This window comes from Oncorhynchus tshawytscha, linkage group LG07, assembly GCF_018296145.1.
Source record: "Oncorhynchus tshawytscha isolate Ot180627B linkage group LG07, Otsh_v2.0, whole genome shotgun sequence".
Lineage (NCBI taxonomy): Eukaryota > Metazoa > Chordata > Actinopteri > Salmoniformes > Salmonidae > Oncorhynchus > Oncorhynchus tshawytscha.
This window is the reverse complement of record NC_056435.1, coordinates 58,887,806-58,901,982: the sequence shown is the minus strand read 5'-3', so window position 1 is coordinate 58,901,982 and position 14,177 is coordinate 58,887,806. Positions and strand designations below refer to the sequence as shown.

General features: G+C 41.6%; 2 protein-coding genes across 7 annotated transcripts; both read right to left on the bottom strand.

Moving 5' to 3' along the window:
• Positions 1-5,077, bottom strand: LOC112254950 (neuronal vesicle trafficking-associated protein 1). 2 transcript variants are annotated; one of them, XM_024427948.2, is made up of 6 exons: positions 4,141-5,077; positions 3,649-3,808; positions 3,210-3,326; positions 1,914-2,024; positions 1,395-1,607; positions 1-1,255 (listed from the first exon to the last, which is right to left on the bottom strand). In XM_024427948.2, the coding sequence occupies exons 2-5, from the start codon at positions 3,775-3,777 to the stop codon at positions 1,416-1,418; spliced, it is 549 nt and encodes a 182-aa protein (XP_024283716.1). In that variant the 5' UTR covers positions 3,778-3,808; positions 4,141-5,077; the 3' UTR covers positions 1-1,255; positions 1,395-1,415. The 2 variants fall into 2 exon arrangements, with proteins under 2 accessions (XP_024283716.1, XP_024283715.1); XM_024427947.2 differs by having other exon boundaries at positions 1-1,607.
• Positions 5,078-5,223: 146 nt separating this feature from the next.
• On the bottom strand, positions 5,224-12,555 carry zbtb49 (zinc finger and BTB domain containing 49). 5 transcript variants are annotated; one of them, XM_024427943.2, is made up of 8 exons: positions 12,364-12,555; positions 10,145-10,348; positions 8,753-9,894; positions 8,574-8,620; positions 8,395-8,468; positions 7,924-8,006; positions 6,612-6,773; positions 5,224-6,344 (listed from the first exon to the last, which is right to left on the bottom strand). In XM_024427943.2, exons 2-8 carry the CDS (start codon positions 10,294-10,296, stop codon positions 5,593-5,595), a joined length of 2,412 nt encoding a protein of 803 aa, XP_024283711.1. In that variant the 5' UTR covers positions 10,297-10,348; positions 12,364-12,555; the 3' UTR covers positions 5,224-5,592. The 5 variants fall into 5 exon arrangements, with proteins under 5 accessions (XP_024283711.1, XP_024283709.1, XP_024283713.1 ...); XM_024427941.2 differs by lacking the exon at positions 12,364-12,555 and adding an exon at positions 10,827-11,100; XM_024427945.2 differs by lacking the exon at positions 12,364-12,555 and adding an exon at positions 10,827-11,097 and having other exon boundaries at positions 8,753-9,891.
• Positions 12,556-14,177: the final 1,622 nt, after the last annotated feature.

Here is a 14,177-nt window from a genome sequence, read left to right as displayed (position 1 = left end):
TTTTTGAAATGTGTGTATTTTAATAGATATTTGTTTACATTGGTTTCCAGCTCAAAGCCTATTACTCATTTGTCCCAACAAAAAAAACAGCATCAAATGTACTTCTGTTTACATCATTGTATAAAAAAAATCAGTGAGAACAGAAGGCATTACTCTTAAATGACATATGTTGAAAAGAAAAATGTATTAATCACTCCTTTGAGGTTTCATTTTTAGAGTTCTTGAGTTCTACTACACATCACTTTATGACTTGACTGCGTTCTATGGTGACTGACAGCTACAGAATCCTATTCATATAGCATTACACGTTTACATTCAATAGCAACGAGAAGAAAACAGGATATGCTATTCAGTGACAATAAGCATTCCCATGCTTTATGAAGGCATTGACATAGTGCCTGATCAAATATAGTGTCGTTCCCAATAAAGAAGAGCTCTAAGTGCTGCATGTGGAGACGGATAAACTACAGAGGGTTCAATTATGCAGGATAAATATAAAGAACATCATACCTGTGTCGAATTCAGGCCTTTTGAAATGGAAAACAAAAATGAGCATTTCTTATTGGACTAGTTTAGGTAGTACCGCCCTTTTTTCCTATTGGACAAGAGTCCGAATTAAAAAAGTCCTCTACACAAATGGAGGAGTCAATTAAAGTCATTTAAAATGCATCTTCAAGTGAGTCACACACACCCATTCATCCACAAATGGGAGAGGCAAAACAGTCTAGGAGCAAAAAGTTATACATTTCTGTATCTCAAGGGTTAAATGGCACATGCTCTGACAGTAATTCAAATGTTTTGTAGTAATGAAGACAAAGTATGGTTGTGTGAAATGCAGAAGCCTTACAAAATGAACCGTGCATGTGTTTAAACCAGCGCCGCAGACACTAGAATGGTTGTCAGTTTATATTTGGGGTACTGAAGTGAGATTTTATTCCCCATTATGTTTATGTACAAAGATGTTTTGTCACCAAGTGTCTGTCTGTGTGGCAAGACTTGTTTGTGTATGTATTCAAACAAACCAGATAGCCATCCAACAACAGTTCCTGTCTGTGCTTACACAAATGCATTTGTCAAATAATTTCACTGATTAAAACACATTATGCCTGATACATTGCAGTTATATCATATCAGTTAAAACTGGCGTAGCTCAAGAACAACCATTTTAGCTAAAGAACGTTTTTCCAGATTTCAGGTTTGCTTGAACGGCACCGTGTATACTATTTTTCACACGGCTGGATGGTGATCCTAGGGTCTGTTCAGAAGGGTGCAACGTTACAAAACACTCAAGATTAGAAATACATTTTGTAGAACAGATTATCGCTCATGTTAAATTGGGCATCAGGTGAGCTCTATTTATTGTAGTTCTATTTGTAACATTCTTAACGTTTCACCTCTGAATACAGCCCAGTGCGTTAGGCCAGCTTCTGGTGGGTCTCTGTCTCTTGCTGGGTGACCTTCTCCTCAGACATGACGGTCATCCACGGGGACACGGACCGGGTGATGGTCTGCTTGGCCATGTTGTAGTGGTTGATGATGGTGAAGAGACGCCCGCGCCCGCCAGGGGGGTAGTAACCGTACATCCCCGTCGGCATGCACCGACCTTGCTGCAAGACAGGGAAAGAGAGGGAGAGAGATTTAAGAGGAACAAAGGGAATAACTATAGAAATGTGAAGAGAAGCAAGACTTGGAGTCTAGGAAGTGCCTGTGAAAACCTGTCATTTCCAAAATGACCAAACATCAAGTTGCCAATAACAGAGAGAGAAAATAATTGATTTACCACAGCAAGTTCTGTCTCGCAGATGCAATTGTATGCTGCCATTGATATGATTAGTGGATTTCTTAAAGATGTCGGTCTTCATTGGTACCTTGAATACTTAAGAGGGAAAAAAGAGGCATGCTTAGTTGCTTACCACATACATGAAGCCATCTGGACAGGGCTGCTCATACTGGTAGACTTTATAGACCACCAGAAACACCACGCAAACCAGAAACGCCAAAGCACAAATCACCAGCAGTGTGACCTGGGAAGATGAGACACAAACATCACCTCTGGGTTACTGAAGGTGCCTAGCCCCTTGATACTACTCTGTGGCGCTTTATGGATACAGGGCCAGAAGGCTAGGTGGAGTTATTACCATATTTCTTATTGCACCTATTCTATTGTTCAGATCTACAAGAGCTCATCAAGATGTGGCTGAGGGTTTGATTAGGGAATATGAATTGGATATTAAACTGAACAGAGTGAGAAACATGACGTCTTTAAAAAAGTCTGCACAAGAACATTGCACTGACATCGCTGGGGTGTTACGCAATGACAACTGGCGCTTTGAGGAACTGAGGAGGCGGGGAGTGGGAGAGAGGTGTTGGAGAAATCACTCAGTGATGAGGCCTGGGCCATATTCATTAAAAGTCTCGGTAGCAGTGCTGATCTAGGATCATTATAATCAAAGGCAAAACTGGTCCTAGATCAGCTCTCCTACTCTCAGACACTTTATGAATATAGACCCTGATCTTGTCTTGGTCAGGGGACAAAACATAGTGAATTTTATTTGACAGAGGTTTAATAAAAGTTATTCTGATTTCCAGGATATAGATGTCATATTTCTCAGAGTTAGAAACATCTTGCAAAAATCATTTTTTTTAAATGTAAATGAGGGGATGCTATGCAAAACCAGTCTTGGCGCCAGAGAAGAACCCATGTAATGAATGTCCCTTTCATCTACAGTGCATGTGTTACAAGTGATAACATTACGCCTTATTAAGCTGGGAAACACCACGAAGAGCACTACAGATATAGAAATCAAGTGCTATGGGATGTCATGGGATGCATTTGCTCCATTGGTGTTGATGGCCGACACTTTGATAGCTTGCAAATCAGAGCAGATATGGCTTTTTAAGATGATGATCTGTAGCAATCGAACAATTTGCTTCTCAAAGACCTCTGGTTGTGGTTAGACAGGCAGCCCAATTCGGATTTTTGCTACAAAATTGGTCTTTTGACGAATCACATCAGATCTTTTCACATCGGCTCTTTTACAGAGCTGATCTGATTGGTCAAAAGACCAATTAGTGAAAGACCATACGAATTTGCCTGAGTGTACTGAGTGTGACAAAACCATTAAAAGGCCATTGCCATGGCAGCAGTTTTAATAATCATGAGGTTGAGGTGATAGGGTGAAGAAGAAGAAGAATGTAACATGTCTTACTTTGAGTCGTTCAGATACCCCTTCAATTATGCTTATTGAGAATTCTGCTATTTTTGGGGAGCGCAGCCTGCTCTTCTTGTTCCCCCCATCATAGTCGGTTTTGGTCTTTACCACCACCTGAAACACAAGCAAAAATACCAAGATGTATAAACAATGAGCTCATAGGCCTGCATGAAGGTGTTTATTCAAGTGCAATAAATTGTGGGCTATTTCCTTCATGTGTGTAATGGAGAATAGGTTTACATATGTTTATTTGAGGCTATTGACCAAACAGTGATTATATTATCTCTAGACACGTTTATTTCCATTTGGGTCCTTATTTGACCACATTCATATTATTTCAGACTATAAAGAAAACGGACCCCATGACAATATTTGACAATGGGTAGCGTAGATCTATTGTATCAATAGGCATTCAAGTCACTTGAATAAATATTACCTTGTCGAGTGCAGGGAACTGCAGTTGACTGGCATCTAAGGGTGTTATAAGGGGAATGGTGTCGAATCCATCTTCTGAGACGGCTTTGGCGTTGTTTTTGTCACTGAAATTATTCCCCAATTTAACCATTTTCCCAGACGAAAGGCTGTAAATGTATAACCTGCTCGGAGAGATACAAATCGTTCAGTGATTGTCTGAGAAATACATGTATGCGTCGTCAAAATTGAATGGTATGTGATTGTTTTCATTTTAACGTAGCGAATCACCCCTGAGATTAAGCAAAATCAGACCTACATATCACATTGCAATTGATAAAATATACTGTATGCAAGGTGGATTATTTTCGTTAATTTCATTATAAAAATACACGAAGGAGCGCTCGAAAATAACACATCCATTGTATCCTATGAATGTTACGGCTGCAATAAGCCCAATTTTAATGATACGAACGATAAACCTGTATATGCTATTGACTAATACATCAGCACTTACCTGTTAACGTTTTTACTTGTAGTCCGTATTTATTTTGTTGTCCTATTTTATTGCTTTAACTGAGAACGCCGGTGTAGGTGTGACGCAGACGATTTACGACAAGCTGGGTGCACAATATGGCCAAGCTCTCGTTGATGCTCCTCAAAGGCGTCCCTTCGAGCTATGGATGCTGCTGTTGGCAGCGTAAGTGATGTAACAACATTACTCCCATACATAGGCAACACAAGACATGAACTCTTGAGAGCAGGTCCAGGGCAAGAAAATTGTTACATTAACAAAACAAATAGTTTGTGTTATTTGTGCACCCCTTCTCACCAACTTAGATTGCCGTTTTTCCCTATTGTGACTTTTTTAGGGCTAATCTATTACACAATATTTATAATTATACAAAAATTACTCCTGTTATGGAAATAAGCAACTTTATCATAATGTGTAGGTGGCCGTGTTTAGTTACAATTAGCTATAGTTCTTCAGCCCAAAAGTGAATAGCTGTGATCAGTTTGAGAAATGTATAGTCCTTATTGTGTCATAAAACTGGCACCAAAAACAGTACTGCGATCAATGCAAAGTGGAGGACTGATCTCAAATTTCAGCTCCATAGCCGCTGAACAGCGCCGTGCCCAGCTCACATGAACCTGTTTTAGGGCAGTGGCTGCGAGAAGGCCTTCCGATAGACATTTTGCTATGCTTTGCTATTGTTCCCATTCCACTTTGTGAATTTAATAGTAAATATTACATTATAATAGCAATATTTCGGACTTTTTGATATATTCTATGCACTGCTGCAACATTGTCTGTGCCTATTCTCAATCCATAGACTTTAGCTGTGATCATTCTCATGACTTCACATTCATGCCTAATGTTATCTTCATGGGGTCAGAGACCTCAGACTGCAGACTAAATCCCTGTTCTGAAGAGAGAATTTAGCCACTGGCTTGGAGCAACTAAAAGGAGACACTTATTGAAGCCATAATGAACCAGAAATACATTTCCTCTACGTTGTGTGGTTGACAGAGCAGGCTTACACAATACACCATTGTAACATTACTACATGAAAATACAATATATTTTAAACCAAAAAACTATATTTTTTGGCACATTTTATTTCAAACCAGTGCATACTTATCCAGAAAGAATATACGTTTTTTGCCATCTTAATAACAATATCCTATAAAAGGAAAAACCTGAGTGTTATATTCTACTCATTGAAGTTAGGTAATATCATAGTGCTAAGCAGTCTTCCATCATAAGGGAACTCTATGGCTAATTCTGAATAGACTAGTGACCTCCTTCCCTTCATCTACAATGATGTGAAAGAAAGGGAACAGACTAATTATGATCACCAGTAGGTATCATCATGTGGTTTTGCCCTACAACAGTGTCTTCAAATCAGTGCTGACAAAAGGAGACGAGGAAAGGAAGCCACATTAGACGCACTACTTGCTCCAGCTTTCACTGCTCCAGGTCATTGTCATTCTGCAGTGTTTTCATGGCCAGCCCCCATAGTGTTACACTGGAAAAGAAGGGTCCCTCACTTGCCCTGTAGGAGGTACCACTGGGACGGCTAGCCCCTGGGAGGGCCCCACAGTAACTGTCTGGGGCTGAGAGGTACTGCCGGGCCACCACCGAGGCCCCAGAAACCTGCTGTTGTATCTCCACACCCACCGGCCCATTCTCCACATAGGGGCCAAACACAAGGGCCTCTTGAGGTAGGTGAGCTTTGCCCAGTTTCAGGGAGTCTGCTAGAGGAGGGCACTTCTCCTGCTGCTGGGAGGGGGTGGAGGGGAGGAGGTGCTGGGGAACGATGGAGCGCAGCTCGGGGAAGGACGTTGAGGTAGAGGGGATGAGGTGGATGCTAGTCGACGGGGCTTCTGTATGTGCTGGTGGGGGCGAAGGCTTATCGAGCTCCATCACAGTATTGGAGGTTGGTGGTGGTGACCTGGGCTCAGGTGCTTTACTGTGGCTGACAGGCTTGTGGAATGGGCCTCCTCCTCCTCCGTCAATACTGCTACTGCCAGGCTGCTCTGGGTCCTCTACGTCAGGGCTGGAGTCGTCAGGCGTGGCCTTGCAGTGCATGCTGCAGTGTCTCCTAAGGACAGCCGAGCGGGTGAAGCTCTTGCCGCAGGTGTTACAGAGGTAGGGTCTCTCCCCCGTGTGCGTTCTCACGTGGCGACGCAGGTCGCCCGACCCAGCAAAGCTCTTCCCTGCGGTACGGTTTGATATGAGTCATCATGATATGTACCCAACCAACACAATCAACCATCCATTGACATTGTGCTCTCAACAACTGCCTTCATACAGCAAAATATACTGTTGCCTGAATTTGGAAAACTATATTCATAGACAATTTTTTTTTCTACCAAACTTTTCTTGTGGTCTTCATGTCTGTATCTATGAAATACAGTATCCATATTCGGACAGCCTCAGGGTCTGTCCCCTCAGAGGCTGTCCTAATACAGGTTGATACGCACCACAGGTCTGGCAGGTGTGCGGTTTGTCCCCAGAGTGTCTGATCTTGTGCTTCAGCAGTTTCCTGTGCATGTTGAAGGACTTGCCACACTGGTCACAGGTGAACTCTCTGTCTGTAGTGTGAGTCTTCTTGTGCTCCTTCAGGTTGCTGATGTTACTGAACCCTGAGTAAGGAAGGATACAACATGCATTCAAAGAGGACTTGGTAACACTTAATAATAATGCATAGATAGGAGATCGACATGAATCATCCTTAATAAATGCATGTTTATAAAACTAGTGATGTGCAGTTTGCAAACAATTAGTCTTTTTTGAACGACTCTTGTAACTGACTCGAGAGTCACGATTTGTTTTTCTGAGTGACTCATTCGTTTTAGTCGGTCATTTGACCTGCTAGTGCTGGTAGCAATGAGTCTTTCAGCAGGATTAATACACGCTCCTCCAGCTCAGCGGCTCCAGAGACGTGATCCGACCACCAACTGTCTGTCATATACGCATGCAGGAAAATACATCATGAGCACAGAGAAGAAAAATACATGTTTAGAACTGATAATAGATTGCATGGTGCAAGAATTAATGCAATTAATTTATTATTGAATTTTATGATGGACGCAGCTTTGAAGAACCAAAACATACACAGCCTCTGGTCAACAAATTCGAACTTGAGAAAAAAAATGTGTTTGGGAGGTGCGGTTTGCAAGCGACATTGTGCTTGAGCCTCACGGCAGTCAAGCAATGCATTCCGCCAAGAGTCGTTCACAATCTAGTCCGGTTGTTGCCACAACTAGACCTCGTTTCAAATAGATCAATAAATAATCTTATTTGTATGCCTAGCAATCAATTGTTTAAAGCACACATTTATAAGTCTCAGTCACAAATTACGCTAAGCCCGCTATGGTGAACGACATGTGAATGAGACGGGCTTGAAGACTCATGACTCTTTCGAGTTTTCAGTTCATCTTCCGCCAGTAGGGGGTCCAGCGTGCTTTGGCCATTGACTCAAATGAACCAAATGGGTCTAAAGATTTGTTCTTTTGACTGAACGAGTCAAAGATTAGTAAAATGAGCCAAACTTTTCATCACTATTATAAACACGTTTAATTGTTGTTTCTTTACATTTTTAAATGCTTATATATAGCAGGGCTTGTAATGTTATGAGAATGTTAGAATTATTAATTGATGTTTGATTTCTCAAACATCATATACTGCCCACCTTAAAACGCACATAGGAACACTGTAACATCTAAGAATCCATGTTTATATTGTGCCAGGAATCCATACTGGGACAAGTAATTTGTTGGTTGTAGCACTCACCGCGTCCACATATGTCACACAGGTGTGGCCGCTCTCCCGTGTGGATCACAATGTGACGCTGAACATCCCCCGAGGCAGCAAAGCTGGGAAATGCCACAGTGACGGAAGGAGAAGTAGTCAGCATAACACAAATACACCACATTAGATGGCTGAGTCCATGTTATGACTCACATCCATTGTTATCTAGACGGCTGTGGCACATGCACATTCATGTCATGTTACTGCTTATGAAGGTCTAATGTATTGTTTGTAAATGTGTTATGTATATGTAGTGCCCTCCTCAGTGCTATCTAGAGCAAGGGTCTACAAATGCTAGGCTAGATCAAAAGCCTGCCCACCAAGTAATTGACCAGGACCAGAGTTGGAGACAACTGATTTAGAGCTGTCCATTCAAGCAGTATGGTGACAGATCACCCAATATGGAAAACCTTTCTAAATTGTAAAAAATACATAAAAAAAATAAGTGTATACCTTTTCCCACAGAGTTCACAAATGTAAGGTTTTTCTCCAGAATGGCGTCGTAAATGGGTCTGCAAATTACCTGCCTGTCAAAAAAAAACAGTGTTCATGTAAACCTCCTTATTTTCCTAGTGGACACACTAAATTACTTTCATAAATTGATTGAACAAAGGATAACTGTGCACCTTTACCTGTGAAAAGTTTTTCCTGCAAACATTACACTGGAATGGTTTCTCCCCTGTGAGAAAAAAAAATAAAAATAAAAATTCACCTTACAAAAAGTCAGCATACAACTTTTTTGAGCATTTTTTCCACACATTTTAAGGCTCCAAAATTCAGTAATGACACAATAGTGAAATTAACAAACTACCAGTGTGTGAGCGCTTGTGAAGTTCCAGGTTGCTTGGGTGTTTAAAGGTCTTCCCGCACATCTCACAGCAGTACTGCACCTTATGCCCAGTTGGTTCTGTTGGATCACTGATGGTTGGTGGGTCCGGTTCCTCCTCTTGGTCAACAGGAGGTGGACTTGGAAGTTGAGAATCCATTGCGGTCTCCAATACCACTTCCCTGTCTCTGGCCAGGCAGTCTATGGGAGGTAGGCAGTCTACGGGAGCTTCAGGTGTCTCACTCTGGACCACTACCTCCTCTTGGTGAGTCTCCTTTGGGCAGTGGTTGACTGGTTCGCTGCTCTGCTCCAGGCACATCTCTTCTAGAGCCTTCTGAGGGCGCAGGTAGTTGTATTTCTTCAGGTAGACGGCTTTCTTTGGCCGCATGGGCTTGTTGACAGGGGAGACTTTTCCTCCTGGGTTGGCTGTGGTTGACAAATCCTCAGCAGGCAACGTTGAACCAAACTCCTTCTCAGCTGGTATAGCCTGCGGACAGGGTGGGTTTGACTGAATCGCATTGCCTGAACATACAGGGGCATTCGCGCATGGTTGTGTGACCCCAAATTGGAACTGCTGCTCTTCAACCAGCACCAGGGGACTTGGGCCTTGGTTTAATGCTGCATTGCTAGTCTCAGCAGCAGCACTCTGCTTGAAGTACTGCTTGCTGTAGAAGTTGCGTAGCTTGTAGCCGTGTACTAGCTGCTTCTCTGGGACTGGCTGGGTAATGGCTGTAGTCTCAGAGGTAGCGTTCCCACCATGAGACATTGGTGCCCCATTGCCAAAGGCAGACCTCTGGCCTACCGAAGAAGGGCAAGGAAGGTCCACGTCTTGGGCAAGGCCAGTTCCGAGGAGGTAGTCGTGTTCCGAGGTCAAGACACCAGACAATGAGAAAGAAGGGGCCTCCACGGCAGGAGCGCTGGGTTTCAGGAAAGTGTTGCACATGCTCTGTACATTTGGGACCTGTAAGCACTGGGCGATGTCCAACAGTGCTTGTACATTGTCCTGGTTGACATCTAGATGGGAAGTGTACATGTAGTCCAGTATCTGGCCTATACCTCCCACATCCTGAATGACCAGTTGAAAAACATCATTTTTTTGACTTGGCGAATTTTGGAACAAAGACCTGCTGGGACAAAAGTAAAAAGGTTATTTTACAATGTTGACACATTGCTAATTTATCCCTGGGGAGCTCTATCAGGCTATAATATGAGAACACAAAGCATGTTGAATCTCCATTTCATGTCTGTTTTGTTTAATAGCAGCAGTAGTAGTAAGGGAAAAACAAAATCCTAAGAATCAAGGTATTCATCTAGTATGGCAATATTCTTGGATATATTAACTACATGACTTGTGGATTATTAATATTAATGACACACCTGAAATAGGAGCTAAATGCAGCAAGTACATTTTTGTGGGCTTTGAAGCATACTCCTTTGACTACTAGCATGCAGTCACAGAGGAGCCCCTGTATCCTCTGCTCCTGTAACTGCTGTAGAAGGTAAGCACTGTGACTGGACAACGTTTCCATGCTTTTAAGAGCAGTCTTCAGGTGATCCAGGGAAGTATGACCATCAAAACAACTAGAAAACATTCATAAAAACAGAAGAAGTGAGCATATATTATTTACAAACAAGCAATGTACTGCCTCTCATTGAAATGGTACCACTTAATTGTTGAAATGTATTACTATGGGCCCCCTGGATAGAATTCGAGGGTTATTTAGACAGCGGGAAAACATGACAGCAGTAGGCCTATTTATGAAACTCCAACTCAATTATATGGGGATTGACTAACGTGTGACAAGTGCAGAATATTCAGCCAACATAATTCATTTAGGAAGATAACATTGTAAGGAAAGCGCAAACACCTATTACTGTTTTGAGACCAACCACGAGAAATTTTTACCAATACGGGACTGTCCTTTGCCGATGTGCCACATCGAAAACAAGTTACATTAAGCGACCTGAAACTGTACTAATAGACATGGTCCTAATTACAACATATACTGATGTTATTCAGCCACGACATAACTATGTAATACTTCTTTCGCTGACTTACCTCTATAATTTATATTTCATTTGGATGATTGGTTCCTTTCAAACATGTTACATAACTTCCGGTATGACTTTCCACACTTAGCCAAAGAGAATATGCGTAATACCAACTCTTACGAGACAAGATTACCTCTACTTTATGTAGGAACGACCATTATACTATGTTCTTCTCTGGGTACACACTTAAGTAGCATTTTTTGAACGTCTTTAAGAATCATAAACTGGAACCCCTCAAACCATCTGCTGTATTTTCGGAATGTAAATAATGTAACACTTCCTGTCTAAAAAGAAGTCACGTGTGCGTTAACCGGTTATGCTGCGTTCGTTGCGAAGTGGGAGGTGGGAATGTACCAGTTGTAAAGCCGTAAAAACCAGTTGAATGCGTTCCCGTGCTCGGTGAGAAATGCCGATTGGCTAATGACCAACAAGCTGCATAACCCATGAACTAAAATTACAGCTATCACATTTGTAAACAAATTATAGTGTTTAAAAAACAATTCCAACTCGGGAACTCTGGTCTCTTTCTGGAGCTCTGTATTTCTGATCTGACGATCACCGACGTCATGATTTGATCTCGTATTTTTTAGAATTCGCAGTTGTCCTGAACGCACTATAAACATCACCTTTCCACTGGTTATGAATGCAGGGTAAGCAAAAACTATCAGGAAGGCCGTGACCTCAACAATTTCTGTTAAAAATAGAAGTGTCTTGCAAACTATTACAGACTACAACGGGACGTCCAGCCGCGAGCTGCCCAGTGACATGAGCCCAGACGAGCTAAATGACTTCTATGCTCGCTTCGAGGCAAGCTACACTGAAGCATTTATGAGAGCATCAGCTGTTCCGGATGACTGTGTGATCACACATTCCGCAGCCAATGTGAGTAAGACCTTTAAACAGGTCAACATTCACAAGGCCGCAGGGCAGACGGATTACCAGTACATGTACTCTTGAGCATGCGCAGACCAACAAGCAAGTGTCTTCACTGATATTTTCAACCTGTCCCTGACTGAATCTGTAATACCAACATGTTTCAAGCAGACCATCATAGTCCTTGTGCCCAAGAACACTAAGGTAACCTGCCCAAATGACGACCGACCCGTAGCACTCACGTCTGTAGCCATGAAGTGCTTTGAAAGGCTGGTCATGACTCACATAAAAAGCATTATCCCAGAAATTCTAGACCCACTCCAATTTGCATACCACCCCAACAGTTCCACAGATGATGCCAATCTCCATTGCACTCCACCCTGCCCTTTCCCACATGGACAAAAGGAACATCTATGTGAGAATGATATTCATTGACTATAGCTCAGCGTTCAACATCATAGCGCCCTCAAAGCTCATCACTATTGTTTAATTATTTATTTCACCTTTATTTAACCAGGTAGGCCAATTGAGAACAGTGTTTGAGGGTGTGAGTTGGAGGCAGAAGTTGCATATATAGCCTCGCTACTGTTATTTTACTGCTGCTCTTTAATTATGAGTTATTTGTAATATTTTGTATTTATTTTTGCACATTTATTTGACTTAGCACTTACTTTTCTTAAACATGTATTGTTGGTTAAGGGCTTGCAAGTAACCATTTCACTGCAAGTGTCACGATCGTTGGAATAAATGGACCAAGGTGCAGCGTACGTAGAGCTCCATGTTTAATTGAAATTAAACTCACAAAAACAATAAAGAGCAAACCGAAACGTGAAGTCATGAAGTGCTCACAGGCCACTACACACAAACAAGATCCCACAAAAACCCAGTGGGAAAAGGCTGCCTAAATATGATCCCCAATCAGAGACAACGATAGACAGCTGCCTCTGATTGGGAACCATACCAGGCCAAAATAGAAATAGAAAAACTAGAGCACCCACCCTAGTCACACCCCGACCAAACCAACATAGAGAACAAAAGGCTCTCTATGGTCAGGGCGTGACAGCAAGGTCTATCTATACCTGTTGTATTCAGCGCATGTGACATTTTTTATTTTATTTTAGTCCCCCAATGAAGATGATATAAAAATAACACTAATGGTCGAAACTCTTAACATTTTATTCGTAAATGTTAGCATACTTCGAATATTGTTTAGCAATATATTTTTTTTTAAATAGCACAAATTATAATATGGCATTGACAATGTTGTTAACAGCATCAACAGTAATGATTACAGCTCCCAAGTGGCGCAGTGGTCTAAGGCACTGCATCTCAGTGATAGATGCATCAGTACAGTCCCTGGTCTGATCCTGAGCTGTATCACAACCGGCTGTGATTGGGAGTCTCATAGGGCGGCGCAGTTTGGCCGTCATTGTAAATAAGAATTTGTTCTTAACTGACTTGCCTACTTAAATAAAGGTTAAATAAAATAAATACAAATTGCTAGATAGTTATTATAGTAACAACAGTAATACAAATAACAAAACATGATTTATATTGCTATTATTCATAATAATAATAGTAATAACAATAATAATAATATCATTAGAATATTCAACTTTAGAAAGCACATCTACATTTTTTTGTTATTTAGCCCATTTGTATTACACTGCACACAACGTTCTGTCATTCATATTGCACTGTACACAATTTCCTGTACATTGTGTCACAGTAAACGAGGACCCATTCTTCTCAGGAGCACCTCCAGTTTCCAAATCCACAGAGTTTACACCAGGGGAGGCTGGAATGGAGTCAAACACGTTGTTTCCATGTGTTTGATACCATGCTATTGATTCCATTCCAGCCATTGCAATGAACACGTCCTCATATAGCTCCTCCCACCAGCCTCCTCTGGTTTACATGTTGCTGTGAATTTTGTGGTCATTTATCTGTGGAAAACCAGTCAGATTCTGACTCTGATATGCATATTGAACATACATATTACACCTCTAGTTTCCAAATCCACAGCTGATGCCGGTTGTGTCCTATATTTCACTATCTCTGGTCCTGATTGCCTGTAGCAGGACAGAAGATATGCGGGGAGGGATGTCAGTGCAAGAGAAAGAAATGGATTGAAACTAACAAGCCAAGACAGGAAGCACACAACAAAAACATCTCCCTCATTATACATATAATACATACCTACACACAATTTGCATGTCACACACAATAATTAAGATTGGAGCATGGAAAGCCTGTTGATCCATTATCAGTAGTTTGGAAAATGGTTATACTAGCTTGTAGCTAGTAAAATGTTATCTGCTTCTTGGACCGTGTTGTAGTGAATTTCCAGCTTGTAGAATTCATCATTATCCTGTCCTCCAATAGGGATGCCAGTGTTTTCTAGAAGCTAAAAAGCCAGAGAAGACAAATCGATAATGAAGAGACAGAGTGCAGACTAATGTGTGTGTGGGTGTTAATTTGTGCA